The sequence below is a fragment of the Urocampus carinirostris genome, chromosome 15 (genome assembly GCF_059441175.1).
Source record: "Urocampus carinirostris isolate Australia breed hairy pipefish chromosome 15, RoL_Ucar_1.0, whole genome shotgun sequence".
Classification (NCBI taxonomy): Eukaryota; Metazoa; Chordata; class Actinopteri; order Syngnathiformes; family Syngnathidae; genus Urocampus; species Urocampus carinirostris.
Genome location: NC_142363.1, coordinates 33,012,611 through 33,034,296, shown reverse-complemented (window position 1 = coordinate 33,034,296; position 21,686 = coordinate 33,012,611). Strand labels below are relative to the sequence as shown.

At 39.2% G+C, this 21,686-nt stretch overlaps 1 protein-coding gene across 3 annotated transcripts in view; it reads left to right on the top strand.

The window, feature by feature from the left end:
• Nucleotides 1-21,686, top strand: part of gfra4a (GDNF family receptor alpha 4a) — a 226,765-nt gene that overhangs the window by 116,123 nt on the left and 88,956 nt on the right. Inside the window, exon 1 of one of the 3 annotated variants that reach the window (XM_088355107.1) lies at nt 12,472-12,599. The exons of the other annotated variants lie outside the window; for them this stretch is intronic. Coding sequence (XP_088211233.1) covers nt 12,569-12,599 — 31 coding nt within the window. The 5' untranslated portion in view covers nt 12,472-12,568. Of the gene's footprint in view, nt 1-12,471; nt 12,600-21,686 lie in introns of those variants that run through there. 3 annotated transcript variants of the gene reach the window in all.

Here is a 21,686-nt window from a genome sequence, read left to right as displayed (position 1 = left end):
AAAAACCTAAAATAAAACACTTGTATGGCCTAGACCCATTATCCCCGATAACATATTGCTGAAAGCCTTTGTGAGGAGAGCTCATTTTGTTCAGGCCTTGCAACTTTTCTAGCTGTTTTGTCATCCATAAAGGAACTGCACTCTAGCAATCATGATCCATTATCCCCATTCGCATATCGCTGCAAGCACAGACTGGCAGAATGCACTTTTTTAGGATTTGGCGTCACCATTTTTGCAGATTTTTCTGCCTAAAATTAAATTAACTCATGTGGCCGCAGACCAATATCCGGAATCATGTATTGCTGCGGGCAGACACTGGCAGAAGGCACTATTGTCAGGCTTCTATTTCTGCACGAAGAAATCGAAAGTAAAACACTTTTATGGCCTTGACCCATTATCCCCGATAGCATATTGCTGAAAGCGTTGGTCAGGAGAGCTCATTTTGTTCAGGCCTTGCAACTTTTCTTGCTGTTGTGTCATCCATAAAGTGAACTGCACTCGAAAGGTCATGATCCATTATCCCAATTTGCATATTGTTGCAAGTACGGACCAGCAGTATGCACTTTTATAGGACCTGGCAGCTCTATTTTTGCAAAACTTTCCGCCTCAAAACTGAATGGACTCAAGCGGCCGCGATCAATTATCCCTATTCCTTATATTTTGCATATCGCTGGTGGGTTTTAGTCCTAATTAACCGCGATGAACGAGGGGTTTCAGTATTTTGAACTTTGGAACTCAAACTAACTTATTATTTCTAACTTTTTTCGGGGATAAGATTATTTATTAATTTGTTTTCCTCACTTAGCTTTTCCTTATTTACGCTCGGCTCCACCGCGACGGAGTTAAGTGTATGCGAGCGTCCCTGGATTTTCTGGGCAGGGTCCTCGGGGTCCATTTCGGAAGCACTTCCTGGCAAAAGTGCCTCGCCAGGGACAATGACGGGACGCCGATGCGTCGGCGTGACATCGGTCGGACGTACGCAAAGTGACTCGGTAATGACTCTGACCCCAAAAGTTTGCACTCTGGACCTGAACCTGTCCAACTAAACAAGCATGCAAAACACTCGAGAACGTCTGTGCACTTGGCCTTCAAAATAAAAGGTGGATTTGAGTTGTCATGCGATGGTCTTAAGTGTATTTTTTTATAAATTTTAAAATAAATGGAACCATTAATAAATTAAACAAAACCTTATCTTAAACCTTAACCCTGCCTCGAATGAACTTTTTAAACCAATTGCTAAAATTGGAGCCCTACCTTAAAGCCCAAAAGCTAACTTAAAAGAAGTACTTCAACTTGAAGACCTTTTCATTTGAAAGCCTGGCATAAGTTTTAAAACTCTCATTTAAAACCGTAACCATACTTAATAATATTATAATTTTAAACCGTAATTTCAACTTTAAACCCTAGCTGAGGTGACTATTTTAGACAGTTAAGATATTTCACACACTTTTATATCCATCATTATCTGCACCATTTATCCTCAGTAGGGTCACGGGGGTACTGGAGCCCATCCCAGTCATCTTCGGGCAGTGGGCAGGGGACACCCTGAACTGGTTGCCAGCCAATCGCAGGGCACACAGGGACCGACAACTCGCCCACTCATGCCACACCTGGGGACAATTTGGACCGGCCAATTCATCCAAAATGCATGTTTTTGGAATGTGGGAGGAAACCCACGCAAGCACGGTGAGAACATGCAAACTCCGCACAGGAAGGTTGGTAGCTCGATTTGAATCCATGACTTCAGAACTGTGCCGCACACGCGCTAACCACTGCGCCGCCGTGCTGCCACTTTTATATCCTTTATTTTAAAGTATGGCACCACATTTACACATCTTGAATTACTGTACTTGAAACTACCATTAAAAACCTGACCTCATGTTCACCCCGATTCAAAACCTTAACCCTACTTTAAAAACTGAAGCTGCAAATTGTTAGTTCAAAATTTGAATTAATTTTAGTAAGCACTGTTGCAAGTTTCCAATGCACTTTGACACATTTATTTAACTTGAAACCGTAATTTGAACCCTACCTGGGATCACAATGTTTGAATGTTGAAAAACTAAACACAATTTTACATCTCGTTTTATAAACTATGGCACGATGTTGAAGTCATTAAACCTACTGTACAGTACTTACAGTTCTACATGCTAATCATACATTGAAAACCTTAGCCTATATGAAACCCTAACTCAAAACTGAAACCCTACCTAAGCTTACAATGTTCAATTGAATAACCCTTTTTGTATCTTGTTATAAACTACGGCATTACTTTGAAACTTACTATGGTGAAATTGTTCTTTGTAACCCTACCTAATATTAAGAATCCGAATTTGAAACCCTAATTTAAAACCCAAACCCTACCTGAGCTCAAAGTGTTACATTTTATAACCCTCTTTTATATTCTGTAAAAGTAAATGATGATGTTACTTTGAAGCAACTGACTTGAAATAGTTATTCAAAGCCCTATTTCCTGTTCAAAACCCTAATTTGAAACCCTAATTTAAATACCAAACCCTACTTGAGCTCTAAATGTAATGTTGTATAACCGTATTTTATATTCTGTAATAAATCCCGCTACTACTTTGAAGCAACTGACTTGAAATTGTTTTTTAAAAACCTATTTCCTGTTCAAAACCCTAATTTGAAACCCTAATTTAAATACCAAACCCTACTTGAGCCTTAAATGTAATGTTGTACAACCGTATTTTATATTCTGTAATAAATCCCACTACTACTTTGAAGCAACTGACTTGAAATTGTTTTTTAAAAACCTACTTCCTGTTCAAAACCCTCATTTGAAACCCTAATTTAAAACCCAAACCCTACCTGAGCTCAAAATGTAACATTTTATAACCATCTTTTATATTCTGTAATAAATCACGATATTACTTTAAAGCAACTGACTTGAAATGGTTCTTTGAAACCCTACTTCTTGTTCAAAACCCTAATTTGAAACCCTAATTTAAATACCAAACCCTACATGAGCTCTAAATGTAATGTTGTATAACCGTATTTTATATTCTGTAATAAATCCCGCTACTACTTTGAAGCAACTGACTTGAAATTGTTTTTTAAAAACCTACTTCCTGTTCAAAACCCTCATTTGAAACCCTAATTTAAAACCCAAACCCTACCTGAGCTCAAAATGTTACATTTTATAACCCTCCTTTATACTCTCTAATAAATCACGCTATTACTTTGAAGCAACTGACTTGAAATTGTTCTTTGAAACCCTACTTGTTCAACAAAACCCTCATTTGAACCCTAATTTAAAACCCAAACCCTACCTGAGCTCAAAATGTAAGTAGATAAACACTGAGGTCACATACTTTCACAATTGAAATTTCACACTTGAAATAGTCTCAAATTCTGAATCAAGTTTAGTTGTTATCCTGATGAAAAATAGGGACATTTACATATTAAACCAGACTTTGAAGGGCAAGTTGTAATTCTTGCCATTGCGTCCGTTTGGCCCCGTTCGTGTGTGTCACGGTTGCCATGGTGCCCAATTGGCCCCGCCCGTGTGGCACCAGCTGCGGCTCGTTGAGATATTGGCTTTCTGTCTACTCGGTCCTGTTTTCCTGTTGGTATTTCCAGTCCGGTATTGTTCCCGTTTATTCTCGTCCTGTTTAATTTCGGGTGCCAGTTTTGTTTCAGTCTGTTTTTGTCCTGTTTGTTATTCTCTCCAGTTTTCGTTCCCGTCTAGTTTGTCCTGTTTATTTCGATATCCTGTTTCATTATCGATCCTGTCTGTCCCGTCCTGTCCGGTATCGACCCCATCTGTCCGGTATCAACTCGGGAAACTGGAATCGATCTCCTCGGTCTCTGGCTTCCTGCCTTTCCACGCCGCACCGGCTGCCTAATGTGCATGACTCCCCATTTCCTGTAAAGGCTTGTTTGAGAACGTCACGCGTTTGGGTCCTGATCCAGTTCTGGTTCTCGACACAAGTTTTTCCGATAAAATCCCGAAATATGCCAGGTTCCTCCAAAATCCACCCGGACCCGTTTTGTTCCGCCACAGTTGCGAATCGAAATTGATTCCTTTTGTCCGGGAAAAATGGAATCCCAAGTGCTGTTTTTTGGCAAGAGGGACGGGCCGATTTGTGAGCTTCGGATTTGCATCAGGGGTGGGCAAATATTTTGAGTGGGGGGCTGCGAGGCAAAGGCCAAGGGGCTGATCTCGGAAACCTATCCATTATTTTTTAATTATGAGTAAATACACAAAAATGGGGCCTAAGTTCAGTGCTCTCATTTTTCCTTGGTCAGTACGTCAACAAACCTCTGCCCGGCAAGACATGGGTTCTGACTCGGTGCGGCAGTAGCTCAGGAGGTAAAGCGCTAGTCTTGGGATCAAGGGATCCCAGTTCGAATCCCGGCTTGTCCGTGTTACATGTGGAAGTGTCCTTGGGTAAGACACTGAACCCCTAATACCCCCAATAAGCAGGTTAGCGTCTTACATGGCTGCAATACAAGGCCGCTATTGGGAAATGTGAAGCACACTGTAAAGCGCTTTAGAGTAAAGCGCTATATAAATGCCGATCCTTTCATTTCATTTCGGTCCCATTTTCCTGTTGTTATTTCCAGTTTTCGTTCCTGTCCAGTTTCTGTTTATTTTTGTCCTGTTTAATTTCGGGTTCCAGTTTTGTTTCCGTCTGTTTTTCCTGTTTATTTTCTCCAGTTTTCGTTCCCGTCCGGTTTCTCCTGTTTATTTATGGTCACGTGGTACAATATGAGTCCGCCCCGGAAAAGGTTTCGACACACTTTATTGAAATAAATACACAAAACAAACGCACATTTCTTCTAATCTTTGCAAAAAATATGTATGTGATAATGGACAATTTCTTTCTGTTGAATGCTCTTTTATCGGTTAAGATATGGCAATTGTCAGCGAGGAGTGAAAAGACCCATTGCACCACGCGAGACCAAAACAACAATGGCGGATCTGCCCGACGAAAAGTTTGGAGTGCGGTAAATCTTTGTTGAAAAAAAAAAGTAATCGGGTAATAATGAGTAAATACACAAAAATGGGGCCTCCCGGTCCGGTTTGCAGCAAAATACAATCGGAGATAATGGTTCATGCACGAGTGCAGATCACTTTTTGAGGGACAGCGTGGTAAACAAAAAGCCAACAGGATCTTACAAAAGTTCCTTCTGCTGGACCTCTCATCTCATCTCATCAGCCGTACCGCTTATCCTCATTAGGGTCGCGGGGGGGCTGGAGCCCATCCCAGCCATCTCCGGGCAGTGGGCAGGGGACACCCTGAACTGGTTGCCAGTTCACAAAAATATTGTACGTTATACAAAATAATATTGCTGAAATATTAGTCTATATATCTATGCAGTTTTAATCACATCAAATTTTTCAGTTCATATATTCTTGGTGGTTTGCTGTCCCGCCACGCTACCAGACAGAATATTTTGTCCTCTTTCAATTTTCCCAATTTCCAAGAACTGTTGGTCGGATTGACCGCATGTTCCCCGCCAAGAACAACTTGGCAAAGAAGAATGATATTCCTTGGCAGCCCAAGGCAATTATTAATAACATTCGCTGACATTTACTCTCGGGAGAAACAAGCTGTGAATTTCCTGTTTTTAAACTAATGCGTTCCCCTTATGTCAGCTCGACTCCAATAATCTACAACAATGGATGGGTAGATAGATGCAGGGTTCATTTGACCTGTGAAAAGTGATGGGACTCGCATGCTCAAAAATGTATGGGTCCCAACAGAGATCTATGGGTCCCCAAAACTTTGTATTATCGAGGTTGAACTTGTAAATCGGCGACAAATATAGGAATAAATATATAAATCTATATATTCATTCAGTTTTAATCATCACACTTAATTGGTAATACAAAGCAGTTATCCCTTCAGATTTTGTACAAAATAATATTGCTGAAAATATTAGTCTATATATCTATGCAGTTTTAATCACTTCAGATTTTTCAGTTCATATATTCTTGGTGGTTTGCTGTCCCGCCACAATTGTAATGCCTTCTCAAGGTCCAATCGCAGCAACGGAATTTCCATAGCTAATTTGTGGTTTTCATTGTCGTTGTGCCGATCCAATGTGCTTTTCTGAAATTTCGTATTGCGAAGGGATTTATGCAATCCAGTTTTTTTGTCACGCTGGGTACACGCATCACAGAACAAGTAGCCTCCATTATCATCCTCCTCATAGCGTCACCAGGAATAAAATTAAGTCCATTTTGGCAGAAAAGTCCTTTACTTGCTAGGAGTATACTTTTGTTTATCTTTGGTCGAATCGTTCGCTTCAACACACGTGTTTTCCTTGCCTCCGCGATCTTCCGAAGAATTTCTCCGCCGTTTTTTCGTGCCGGAATTATTGCCGTTGTTATCACTTTCTGCATTATGTTTCGACTTATTACTCACACTGAACAAATCACCAATTTTTTGTTCATTTGCATTTAATACCAACTGTTTTTACACTTTTTTCACTCGACAACCAACAAATCAATGACGTCATCTCGAAGCAACGAGATCTCGTTTGCAGAGATCGGCGCGAGACCAAGACAACAATGGCGGATCTGCCTGACAAAAAGTTTGGAGTGCAGTAAATCTTTGTTAAAAAAAAAAAAAAAAAAGTAATCGGGTAATAATGACAATTTGACACAATGCGTCCCCAACAAAAATGATGCGTCTAGGACGCGGGCGAACGAGAACACTCGATAATGGATCTTGGTTGCATAAGTGCAGTTCATTTAATACTGACAGAAGGCACAAAAAGCAGTCAGGCCTGAGAAAAATACACTCTGCCTGTCCCATCTCGCAGCATTGTGTGATATGGGATAATGGATCTCAAAGTATTTTTCAATCTTGAATGAGGTAGCGAGGGATGACAGTACTTGCTGTTATCCTTCTTCTTTCGAATTATAAAACCCGATACCCAGCGTCCCCATCGAGTGGTCGAAAGTGGAATTACAGCTGCCCCTTTTTAGCTTGGCCCTAATTCCGCACAGTGGCCATTAAAATCCTTTCTCTCCATTTCCCCGTCCTTGCTAGAATTCCCGGCGGATGTCATTTCGGAGCCTCGTAATTGGGCCAAACTAGGTCTAGAGAGGAGAACGTCCTGTTCTACTAAAAGATCAAATGACTGCTGCCGGATGGCACGTGCGCCGTTCTCTCCAGTAGATGCCGAGTACAAATACACACCCGGGAAAATACCCCCACCTCCTCAATATTTCATCGGTCACACAATACATCACACACAAAATCCATCACTTACGCACCCACTGCCGCCTCTTTGATTCGGACAGTGCGAGGCCGAATAAGTGGCCCACTGGAGGTTTATTTGAATAAAGTAGGGGAGATATGTGTGAGAGGCCCTTGGAGAAGTACATCATATTTGCTTTCACGCGTGACATCATACTCTCACATTTGCACAACTCATACAGACAGTCATACCCATACACAAACACTACTATACTCTCTCACTCGTTTTATCATATTCTCACACCAACTACTACACTCTCCCACATATACTACTATTTTTATACACATTACGATACTTTCACACAGATACTACTATACTCTCACACACATTTCTGTGCTCCCCCCCACACACACTACTATAGACTAACACACACACACGCTACCATACTCTTATTCATACTACTGTACTCTCTCACTCGTACTATTATATTCTTATCCACCCATTACTACCACTCACCCACATATGACTCTACTTTCACACACACATACTAGTATACCCTCACACAAACTACTGTACCCCCTCACACACACGATAGTTAAGACTCTCACATTCACACTATTATACTCTCTCACACACAAGCCATACCATTCAGGTCATGCAACCAACACTACTATACTCTCATTTATACTACTGTACTCTCTCACTCGTACTATTATATTCTCATACACCCATTACTACCACTCACCCACATATACGACTATACTTTCACACGTTACAATGCTTTCACACAGATACTAGTATACCCTCGCACAACCTACTAACCCCCCCACACACACAATAGTATAGACTCTCACACACTTTATTATACTCTCTTACACACACAAGTCATGCAACCAACGCTACTATATTATTATTCATACTACGTTACTCTCTCACTCGTACTATTATATTCTCATACACCCATTACTACCATTCACCCATATACGACTATACTTTCACACATTACAATGCTTTCACACACATACTAGTATACCCTCAAACAAACTACTGTACCCCTCTCACACACACACACACGATAGTAGACTCTCTCACACACACACACACACACACACACACACACACACACACACACACACACACACACACACACTATAATACTCTCGCACACACACGCACACACACACACAAGTCATACCATGCAAGTCATGCAAAAAACGCTACTATACTCTTATTCATACTACTGTACTCTCTCACTCGTACTATTATATTCTCATACACCCATTACTACCACTCACCCACATATAACTATACTTTCACACATTACAATGCTTTCACACACATACTAGTATACTCTCACACAAACTACTGTACCCCCCCAAACACACACACAATAGTATACTCTCACACACACACTATTATACTCTCTCACACACACAAGTCATACCATACAAGTCATGCAACCAACGCTACTATATTCTTATTCATTCTACTGTTCTCTCACTCGTACTATTATATTCTCATACACCCATTACTACCACTCACCCACATATACGACTATACTTTCACACATTACAATGCTTTCACACACATACTAGTATACCCTCACGCAAACTACTAAAACCCCCCCACACACAATAGTATAGACTCTCACACAAACTATTATACTCTCTCACACACACAAAAGTAATACCATTCAAGTTATGCAACCAACGCTACTATACTCTTATTCATACTACTGTACTCTCTCACTCGTACTATTATATTCTCATACACCCATTACTACACTCTCCCACATATACGACTATATTTTCACACATTACAATGCTTTCACACACATACTAGTATACCCTCACACAAACTACTGTACCCCCCAAACACATACACAATAGTATACTCTCACACACACACTATTATACTCTCTCACACACACACAAGTCATACCATACCATACAAGTCATGAAACCAACGCTACTATACTCTTAGTCATTCTACTGTACTCTCTCACTCGTACTATTATCTATTCTCATACACTTATTACTACCACTCACCCACATATACTACTATCATACACAGATTACAATGCTTTCAGATACATACTAGTATACCCTCACACAATCTACTGTACCCCCCTCACACACAATAGTACAGACTCTCACACACACTATTCCACTCTCTCACACGCACAAGTCATACCATGCAAGTCATGCAACCAACGCTACTATACTCTTGGTCATACTACTGTACTCTCTCACTCGTACTATTATATTCTCATACACCCATTACTACACTCTCCCACATATACGACTATACTTTCACACATTACAATGCTTTCAAACACATACTAGTATACCCACACACAAACTATTGTATCCCTCCCCCCCACACACACACAATAGTATAGACTCTCACACACACTATTATACTCTCTCACACACAAGTCATACCATAGAAGTCATGCAACCAACGCTACTATACTCTCTCATGCACGCTGCTTGACTTTCTCACACATTGTATTATATTCTCATTCACACACTTCTACACTCTCACATATACTACAACACTTTTATACACACATTACAATGCTTTCACAAACATTCTATTATACTCTCACACATATTACTTTTCTCGCACTACTATAAACACTACTATAGACTCTCTCACACACAAATCATACCCTACAAGTCATGCATGCACTGCTTCACTTTCTTACACGTCGTATTATATTCTCATACACTCTTCTACGCTCTCTCACATATACTACTCTAGTCTTATACATACACTATTATCCTATCACACACACATATTACTACGCTCTCAAACACATACTACTGTACTCCACCCCAAAAACTATTATACCTTCTCACACACACTGCTCCTCTCTCACACACATACACACACTATTATACTCTCTCTCACACACAACGACTCTTCTTTCTCACTATTATAATTGCTGTCCCTGGAGTTTTTTTCACACCTAATGTGATCATAACCTCACCTCTGTGTTTGTTTGATCTTGGGTACCTTGGGTATCTTGGTAACCATGGCGATCTACACTGCTCTGTGTGTGTATATGTTTAACAGTTTGACAATAAACTGGAGTTTCTCCCAGTATGTGTGAGAGGATATAGTAGAATATGTGAGGGAGTATACTAGTATGTGTGTGTCGGTATAGTAGTCTGTGTGTATGCGAGTATAGTAATATGTGACGGAGGGAGTATAGTAGTGTGCGCATGAGTCTAGTCATATTTGTGAGAGAATATAGTAGTGGGTGTATGAGTATAGTAGGAGTTGAGAGAGAGTAGAGTAGTATATGTAAAAGTATAGTGTTTGTTTGTGACAGCATAGTAGTGTATGCATGAGAGTATAGTAATGTGTGCATGAGAGTTTAGTAATGTGTGTGAAAGAGTTTAGTACTATGTAAATGTAGTTTGACCGCATAGTGGTGCAGTATGAGAGTATAATAATATGTGTGAAAGTATAGTAGTTTGTGAACAAAAGTATAGTAATATGTGTATGAGACCATACTAATATGTGTGTGACAGCAATAGAAATATGAGTGAGAGAGTATAGTAGATGTGAGAAAGTATAGTTGTGTGGATGAGTATAGTACACTCATACACTCTTCTACATTCTCTCACATATACTACCAACACTGAATAATATTACTTCAATGATAAAAAATTTAATGTTTTGTTTCTTATTGTATCAAATATTGAAAAGAAAAAAAACTATGAGTGTTTTCTATGACATTGTTATATCAAATAGATTATTGAGCTTCAAAGAACTTTCTTTTGATTAACCCTAGGGAGCTTTGCTAGGGCTGCTGTCTAAAAACCCTTGAAAAAAATGCAGTGTCTTGCGATTACACAACCGGTTTATTGGCTAAACAGGTGTCAATCAAGTTTGTAAGCAAATCAAATGTGTGTATAACATATTTCCTCTCTATTTTTACGATTATATTAAACTATGGGCTGTGGTTATTTTACCAACAGGACGATAACGCTTCGTGCAAATGTATATTCAGGTCAGAAGAAAGATTTCCCACACTCGAGTGGTCCTTAAACACCACTTTCGGTTTCTGTCCCATTTATATTGGCTAAAAAGGTGTAAAAACAAATGTGTGAATAAAATAGTTTATTTCTGTTTAAACTTGTACATAAAACTATCAGCTCTGACTATTTCAACAGCAAGACTTTATCTTTATAAACAAATGTGTTTAAATGCCATAATCTATATTTCCCACACTCGAGCGGTCTGTGAACGGCTCTTATGGTGTATAGCCTATTTGTCTTGGGTAAGCTTGTTAGCAAATCAAGTATGTGTGTATAACCTATTTCATTTATTTTTATATTTAGAATAGTTTATTAAAGTATTGTTATTTTAATAACAAGTCTATATGGTTATTTATAAACGGATTCTGAGGTAATAAACTAGATTTCCCACGCTCGAGTTCCTTCTGTTATTCTATTTTCATTGGCCAACCAGGTGTCAATCAAACTTTGTAAGCGAATCATGTGCGGGTATTGAATCAAAGGCGGGGTTAATTTATCGGTAAAACTATCCAATGTAACTTTTTGAAATAAAAACAATTACAACTATTTTTTTCCCCCAGTTTTAGCAAATCAAGTATGTCTATAACCTATTTCATTTAGTTTTGGATTTGTATTAGTTTATCAAAGTATTACTATTTTAATAACAAGTCTATATGGTTATTTATTAGATTTCCCACACTCGAGTTCCTGCTGTTATTCTATCTTTATTGGCCAAGCAGGTGTCAATCAAACTTTGTAAACGAATCATGTGCGGGTATTGAATCAAAGGCGGGGTTAGTTTATCGGTAAAACCCTCCAAAGTAACTTTTTGAAATAAAAACAATTAAAACTATTTTTTTCCCCAGTTTTAGCAAATAAAGTATGTGTATAACCTATTTCATTTAGTTTTGAATTTGGAATAGTTTATCAAAGTATTACTATTTTAATAACAAGTCTATATGGTTATTTATTAGATTTCCCACACTCGAGTTCCTTCTGTTATTCTATTTTTATTGGCCAACAAGGTGTCAATCAAACTTTGTAAGCGAATCATGTGCGGGTATTGAATCAAAGGCGGGGTTAGTTTATCGCTAAAACTCTCCAAAGTAACTTTTAAAAATAAAAACAATTAAAATTCATTTTTTTTTTCAGTTTGTCACTCCTGAAAAATATCACCCAGTGAACCTGAGTGGGAGTTAAAATGTGAATTTTTCGTCTCATAATTAGCACCAAAAAACAAGGGGGAGCTCGGCTAGCAGGTGGCTAGCCGGTGGCTAACAGAAACACGCGGCGAACGTGGGCGAGTTTGAGAACAAAAACTTGGAGATAAAACGTAAAAAGAGACAATATTTACCGGTTTCATGCTGGAGGCTTACTTCCCGCACCACTTCAGTGAGTATATCTGTAACGGGTGTAATAATAACTTTAGTTTTGTTGAAATTCCTGCTGGAATATGTTTGTATAGTTCAGGGATGTCAAACTGAAATGCACGAGGGGCCAAAATTCAAAACCCACTTAAGGTCGCGGGCCAACCAGGATAAACATTTATTGAACACACTTAAACTGAATGTTTTTGGAACATAAATATGAATAAAGAGACAAGAATATTAAATTTAAACCTTAAATCCCTTATACAGTATTTATTATTTTGCTCTGAATAAAAAAAATTAAACAACTTAACATTAAAATAACATTCAAATTCCTTTGCTCCTATGTCAATGTATATCTCATCTCATTAGCTACACCGCTTATCCTCAGTAGGGTCGCGGGGGTGCTGGAGCCCATTCCAGCAATCATCGGGCAGTGGGCAGGGGACACCCTGAACTGGTTGCCAGCCAATCGCAGGGCACACGGGGACAGACAACTCACTCGCTCATTCATACCTAGGGACAATTTGGAATTAACCTGAAATGCATGTTTTTGGAATGTGGGAGGAAACCGGAGTGCCCCCACGCAAGCACGGGGAGAACATGCAAACTCCGCACAGGAAGTCTGGCGCTGGATTTGAACCCACGCAGGAGGTTCCCAAGACATGAACTGTGCCGCACATGCACTAACCACTGCGCCGTGCTGCCCCGTCAATGTATGTTAAAAAAAAACTTCAATATCCCAAAAGAATTTGCTCTCCTTAATATATCTCCTGTCAAAAGTAGAAATATGAAAATGCTACACAAACTATTTTGTAAAAACGTCGCAACATTCTGAGAACAGGGAGCCTGATGTGCTTACCTTTGGCGCAGACGGAGTAGGGCGAGAGACGGGAGGGAGTGCTTGCACTTTTTGCATAGCTCCACCTATCCCTCCCACTCACTCAATCAAATAACTTTAAGTTCTCTTCCGGTGTTGTGGCGTATTTACAGTTTGTTCTGTGGGTTTCATCATAAGGTATCCGAACACTGAACACAGATTATATAGCGAGCTTTTATATAAAGGATTCTTTAGCATTGTACAGCCAAAACAAGTTTTTTTTTTGTGTGACACCTTGACTGTAAATTGTAGTGAAAACGTGCCCTATGTATTCTGAAAAGTACTGCTTTGCAATAAAGCCCTGGTTTGGCTTTGCGTGTATCTGAACAGGATCAGTGGTTCAAGTTTTGATCAAGATTGAGAAAATTTGCTTGCAATTAAATTTGTCTCTGAGCCAGAGGTACTCATAGAAAGAGCCATATCTGGCTCGCGAGCCATAAGTTCCCGACCCCATGGTATATAGTACTGTATAGTATAAGTCACAGGTGTCAAATAGGAGGCCCGCGGGCCAGATCAGGCCCGCTAAGGGATTGAATCCGGCCTGCGAGACAACACTCAGAGAAGCACAAGAGAAAAACAAGCTGCAGGTTGAAATATGTCAACTTGATGTTGACAAAACCAGGTGCCTCGAACAAAGACACTGTACCTGTATTTATTTCTCTCCCTCCTTTCGCTCTTTTCTACCCCTTTTCTTTCACTCTCTGTGTCTCTCTTTTTCTCTTTCTTTGTTGCTCTTTCTCTCTCTCTCTCTCTCTCTCTCTCTCTCTGTGTCTTTTAACCTCTTTTGCTCTAACTTCCTTTTCTCTCTTTTCTCTCTTCTCTTTCTCTCTTTTTACCCTTCACACTCTCTTTTCTATTTTTTCTCCTTCTGTCTTTCTCTTTGGATTTCTTTCTTCCTCTCCCTTTCTTTCCCCCTCTTTCAGGACTTTTTATCTTTTGTTTCTCACGCTCTCTCCCTCTCTCTTTCTTTCTTTGTCCCACCCTCTCTCCTTTTCACTCCCTCTTTTTCTTATTTCTTGATCTCTTTTTCTTTCTCTTTAATCTACTAGTCCGGCCCGCGACAGAATGCTTGTTCTATCGTTTGGCCCCTGAGTTAAAATGACTTTGACACCCCCGGTATAAGTCATATATGAAGGAATAGGTACAGTGACTAAAACGTCAGAATATGATGTCCAGGGATGAGACGGCGTTGTTCGTGTTGACGGGCCATTAATAACAATAATGTCAAATGGTCTTGCGGGCGGGGCAGCACGGTGGCGTAGTGGTTAGCGCATGTGTGGCACAGTTCATGTCTTGGGAACCTCCTGCGTGGGTTCAAATCCAGCTCCAGGCTTCCTGTGCGGAGTTTGTATGTTCTCCCCGTGCTTGCGTGGGTTTCCTCCGGGCACTCCGGTTTCCTCCCACATTCCAAAGACATGCATTTCAGTTGAATTGGCCGGTCCAAATTGTCCCTAGGTGTGAAGGATCGAGCAAGTTGTCTGTCCCTGTGTGCCCTGCGATTGGCTGGCAACCAGTTCAGGGTGTCCCCTGCCCAATGCCCGATGATTGCTGGGATGGGCTCCAGCACCCCCGCGACCCTACTTAGGATAAGCGGTGTAGCTAATGAGATGAGGTCTTGCGGGCCGGATATGATTACACGGCGGGCCGGACGTGGCCCGCGGGCCGGGAGTTTGGTATAGTTTGTGTATAAGTGTCCTGCAATGACGAGTCCAACAGTGCCACCTGCTGGTATGGGGTAAGGTTTAGTTTAGCCTCTGATTTTATGACCGCGCTGCTAACGATAAGCCACGATCTTTTGGTGCTCCGCAAAAAGTTAATTGACAACATTAAAACCACAACTGACAAATCTTGCTACATACTCAGTAATGTAATCGATGTTGTCAAGCTGTTTGGAATTGTTTTCGTTTTGTTTCTGTCGCCACTTACAATTTAGGGCAGTCTTTAAGCGCTACCTTGTAAATAGTATTGCCTCTTCGACATTGTTCTATTTATTTGGCCATTGTTAACACATACTGAATAGAGAAAATACTTTTTGTAGACCCGTCAAACTATGCAACCCACCTTTAAAGGGCAGAAATTAAGGTACTTTTTGTTTGAATTAAGTCACATCATATTGATGTTTTTGAGTTTTTCCTTGCCCTCATGTAGGTTTTAGATCAGGGGATGGTAGTCTAGAAACTTGAGAAGGGACTGCACAATACACAAAGAGGTAAGTATTAGTTTCAGGAGCGAGCAGCAGGAGAGAGAGTGGGAAAGGTGAGAGGAGAGAGAGTGGGAAAGGTGAGATGAGAGAGTGGGAAAGGTGAGATGGCACAACATTCATTTGGACAGGTAACTTAAAATTAGTTTTACCTGGTTATATCAGTATCAGAAATTATTTTCCCCCCATTTTATTAACACTCCACTTATTGAAACATGAATATTTTGTTTGTTTGTTTGTTTGTACATGATTCAATTGTTTGTTTGTTTGTACATGATTCAAATTGAATCTTTTCTTCCGGCGCCGTCACGAATGGCAGCCACTCCAGCAGCTCCCGTGTTATTTTCGATTGTTCTCGATTGTTCTCAGCTCAGGGATGCTGCTGGAAATGTGAATTTCCCTTCGGGGATGAACAAAGTATCTATCTATCTATCTATCTATCTATCTATCTATCTATCTATTTATGTTAATTACCTTCATAGACAATGTTCCCTCTAAGCTGCGTGTGTGCGCAAATGCGCACCGCCCAGAGCTTTTGCGCCAGCTCACAAAAATCAGGGCTCGAAATAGCTAATTAAGAAGCGGATTAAGTCAAAGTTACAGTGCATGAAGGTAAAAATACACGGGTTCCCCTGACGCTGTGTTTTAAATGTGGTATTTTGAAGTCAATGTCAAAGTTGAGTTAAGTCAGTAGAGTTTTTCGAGAACCGGCTTCTTCGGCTCGGCTCACTAAAAAGGACCGGCTCTTTCGGGTCCCAAACGGCTCTTCAGGTTGTTTTTGCTTCTTTAATCCCTACATGACCAAATCATATGTAAAAAATATGCACAAAATGACAAAGGAAGGGGGGAATAGAAAAAAAAAGAAAAAAATACCAAAATGAAAAAGTAGTGAAAAGCTGAGAAAAAAATAAACAAAAGGAAGAGAACAAAAGAAGGAAAAATTTAGAAAAAAGCCAGAAAAAAATAAAGCAGCAAATAAAGGAAAAAAGGTAATAGAGAACAAAAAGCAAAAAAAAAGTAACAATTGGAAAAAAAATAAACACAATTTTTTAAAAAAGGAATTTAAAAAAAAGGTAAAAAAAAACTGGTAAAAATAAAATAAAGTTCGTGTTGCATTCAAATAATTTCCAATTCTATAAAGTCAATCTTGTTGCCAACATTGTACTTCCACTACAAAATGTGATTAAATACAGTTGTGTATCGGGCAACCGACTAAATAAGCCCCCAAAAATGTTAGTATTATGCGACAAAAGATATCAGGAAAAAAAGAAATGGAAATCTTGTGAAAGAATTGTAAAAACAAATGACGTTTGTAGGCAATCGTAAACGAGTCAATTCATGCAAAAGTAAATAATAATTTTGCATTGCCGGAAACTCAGCAAAATGTAACATGCTGTCAAGTTTTGGACATGTTTAATAATGACTTAGTTACCACACTTGGGATTGCTGTTGCTCACTGTTGTTTCAAGCGTTGCTTTGTGTGAACGCTCAGACCCGTGGAAAATTCCAGGGAACATTGTTCATAGATGTTGAAACCAGAGGAGGTGCTAACCACATGGTGTCTGTATATTGTGTTGCTCATTGCAAGTAAATCGTTCGTTTTTTTATACTCGTTATTGTAATTATTTCTGTTTTCACAAGTACCGTATTTTCCGCACTATAGGGCGCACCGGGTTATAGGGCGCACCCCCAAAAAATAGTTTTCAGTCCTATATCTTCCATGGATAAGGCGCACCGGATTATAAGGCGCTACAATGGGAACGTGGACAAAACAGTCAGATGATTCAGTCCAACTGATTACCCCCTTAACATTCCCAAAGCTTGCAAAGAAGCAAATACGTGTCGTAGACACGTGCCGATGCGGTGTCCGTACGATGTCACTCAAAATATCATTCGGAAGGTTAAAGTCTTGGGATTCAAGAAATGCCAACCATTCCTTAGTTTCTATTTTCTTTTTCGCTCGCAACTTTACTGTGCATATGACAATAAACATTTGGAATTGAGTTGAATTCACTCAACTCATCACAGCAACATCAAGATCGTTCTAAAACAAGATACCGGGAAAATATAAAGCCGCTTAACTCACCTAAGTTCTACGCAATCATGGTCTTCTTACAACCGTGAGTGTAGTAAATCCAGGAGAGTAAAATGTTTACAAATACAGACTAATGAAACATGTTTCTTTATGGCGTAGTTTAGCAAGCTTGCTATTCAGTCATCTTTTTCGGCCATTTGCAGGGTTTGTTTTGGCCCTCTAGCCAATCCGAGGCTCCGAATGACTTCAGCCAATAGCGATCGATTTAACGGATGATTGACACATCCTTTTCGGCCAATTGCAGGCTTTGTTTTGGCCCTCTAGCCAATCCGAGGCTCCGAATAACTTCAGCCAATAGCGATCGATTTGACGGATGATTGACACATCTTTTTCGGCCAATTGCAGGGTTTGTTTCGGACCTCTAGCCTATCCGAGGCTCCGAATAACTTTAGCCAATAGCGATCGATTCAAATGATGATTGACACATTGGTTAGCCAATGAAACGCCGGTATATAAATCCCAGCATACACCGCGGACTACTCCGCGTTCGGGGGAAAATCGAGTCGGCGTAAGTTGCGAGACCTTGCGATTTAATATTGAGCCATATATAAGGCGCACTGTATTATAAGGCGCATGGTCAGCTTTTGAAAAAAATGAAGACTTTTAGGTGCGCCTTATAGTGCGGAAAATACGGTATGTAAAAAGGATAATGTTGGTTAAAATATGTCGAGTCGAATTCATTGCAAAAGTTAAAACCACTATACGATCGTTTGTTATAAGTATCTTATTAAAATGTATGTACACCGCAGTTACATATCCCCAGAACTTTTGTTTTGCCTTCTAAGAAAATATGACATTCGATCGAAATAATAAAAGTATGTAAACAAACCATCATTAATATTATCAACCTCAGTGTTTTTCGACCTTCTCTGAGCCAAGGCTCGCTTGTTTTCATTAAATCTCAAGGCACACTGTCCTTCGAAAATGTAAAAATAATCATGATTCCTGGCACTAGTTTCACGTTGTTGTTTTTAGAATATTAAATTATCATATCGCTTACATTTACTGTATATTTTTTCCGTCTTTTATGGTTATTGTGCCTCAGGGAGGTAATAAATTATTCATTTTTATTTTTATGTTTTTTTAGAAGGATACCAATAAATAACAAAAAACAATAATTAAAATAAAAATATCAGCCAGATCTACTACTATATTTTTCTTTTTTCTTCTTCTTTTTTTTATTTTACAAAATAGTTAAATAAAATAACAACAAAAGCATAAAAAATGACAAAAATAATACTTAAAATGAAGAAAAAGTATCAGCCAGAGGACTTTTTTTGCTACTATCTTTTTCTTTTTTATTTATAAGATAATAAAATAAAATAATAACAAAAAAATAAAGAAGAACATAAATACTTTAAATAAAGAAAAAGCATCAGCCAGAGGATCTTTTTTTTTTTTTTTTTTTAATAAAATAATAAGAAAATAAATCAGCAAAATCACATGCAAGGTTTTTACATTATTTGATGCATTATTATAATTTTTATATGCAAATGTAAACATTCATAAAAAATATAAAGGGCCTTAGAGCAGGTTGGACTTCCTTATTCAAAGGCTTCTCCCCCTGTTCAAAATCCACTGATGTCTTCTCTCCTTGTTTGGAGTGTCTACTAGAGTTTAAACCTATCCTTTCTATGTAGAAAAAAGTTATTAGATGGAGTTTCATTTTTTACCTTATGAGCATATGATTAGTGTATAAAAAGAATTGAAAAACTAGCAATCTGCTGCCCCCTACTGATATGGATGAATGTTAGTTGCTTGGCTGATGACTGGAAGAAATAAAATATACTGTTTAATGGAATGCTTTTTTGCAAAAAGATCAAATGGGTCTCGCAGCACACTAGACAAGGTCATAGCATACTAGTGTGCTAATATACACTGCGGCACATCACCGCTACCTATGAGTGGAGTGGAATTTTCCGGGAATTTCATTTTTCTGGCTGCTTTATTTTTAAAAAAATATGTCGTACTTTATAGTTATTAAAGTTCACAAGTTTGATTTTTTTTTTTTTTGCCTTAAATTGTTTTTTGAAAAAATGCATATCAAGTCGGTATAGCATACCTGTCGCGCTCCAGGGCTCCATGCCCTTACAAACTGTCGTATTTTCCCTTACAAATTACATACCGTATTTTCCGCACTATAAGGCGCACCGGGTTATAGGGCGCACCCCGAAAAAATAGTTTTTGGTCCTATTTTTGACATACATAAGACGCACCGGATTATAAGGCGCTACAATGGGAACGTGGACAAAACAGTCAGATAGTTCAGTCCAACTTATTACCCCCTTAACATTCCCAAAGCTTGCAAAGACGTAAATACGTGTCGAGAACACGTGCGGAGGCTGTGTCCGTACGATGTCACTCAAATGCATCGTTCCATCATTCGGAAGGTTAAAGTCTTGGGATTCAAGAAATGCCAACCATTCCTTAGTTTCTATTTTCTTTTTCGCTCGCAACTTTACTGTGCATATGACAATAAACACTTGGAATTGAGTTGCATTTAAAAATAGACACTCCATTCCATCCATTATCTGCACCGCTTATCACAGAAACATCGAGTTCAGTCTGAAACAAGATACAGGGACAATATAAAACCCGGAGTAGCTCACCGAAGTCGTTGTGTTCATAATAATGTGCAGCCAATGTCCTCATATCTGTGAGGGTAGTAAATCCAGGAGATTAAAATATTTACAAATACAGAATAGAAAAAAATGCTTTCTTTATGCCATCAGTCATGTGCTATACACATTCATCTTTTTCGGCCAATTGCAGGCTTTGTTTTGCCGTTTAAGCCAATGCCAGCCTGTAAATGATAAAAAGGATCCGCCTCTTGACCTCCGAATAACTTTAGCCAATAGTGATCGATTCAAATGATGATTGACACATTGGTTAGCCAATGAAACGCCGGTAAATAAATCCCAGCATACACCGCGTACTACTTGGCGTTCGGGGGGAAATCTAGTCGGCGGGTGCAAGTTAGTTGGAAAACTTTGCGATTTAATAATGATCCATAAATAAGGCGCACTGTATTATAAGGCGCATGGTCAGCTTTTGAAAAAAATAAAGGCTTTTAGGTGCGCCTTATAGTGCGGAAAATACGGTAATAATCTTACACCAAATGTGTTTATTTATGTAATTTAGAATAGAATAGAATACACCTTTTTTGTCATTGTTGCAAAATGGGTTGAACATATTGGGACAACGAAATTGGTCGTGGCACTCCAGTTTCACATTTAACAGTGAGGATAAAAGAAAACAAAGAAGATAAAGGAACAAAGAAGATAAGGTTATAATTTACACAGTATTTACACAAGAAGGTGTGGGGATGTAGGGTGTTACATACAGTTTTGGGATCGTATTAGTGCAATATGCGTGCAAAAATAGGCAACATTGTGCAAAGTGAGCATAGGCATGAATACAATTTGTATGAGTTAGTGTGTTTTCAAGAGTTTCAGTTTGTTGTGCGCTGTGTGTTTAGGGTGGTGATGGCTCTGGGGAAGAAACTATCTCTGATTTTGTTTGTTTTTGTTTTGTGTGACCTGTAACGTCTGCATTTGTCTTAATAAGCTTATTATATAGAATACGATTGCTATTGTCGGAAGTGCAGCATAATGGGGGGAGGACTTTGCAGGGGAGTCGGCACTACAGCGGCAGAAGCATGGGCACAGTAGCATCGAACCACTCGTTTAGTTTGCAACGAGAAAAAAAACGATACCGAAATAGAGGCTACCGCGGCGAACTCGTTTGACTTGATGGATTTGCCGTTTGGTGATAGTCGGTGTATACCGGACTGTACCCATCATTGACAAATTTGAGTTTTTCCGTACAGATTTTCTCGTACGTGGTACACGTCTCAAAATGCATAATAAACGTACTTTGTACGGCAAAAACGTACAGGTTGACAGGTATGGTATAGTAAGTAGCCACTCTTTAATTG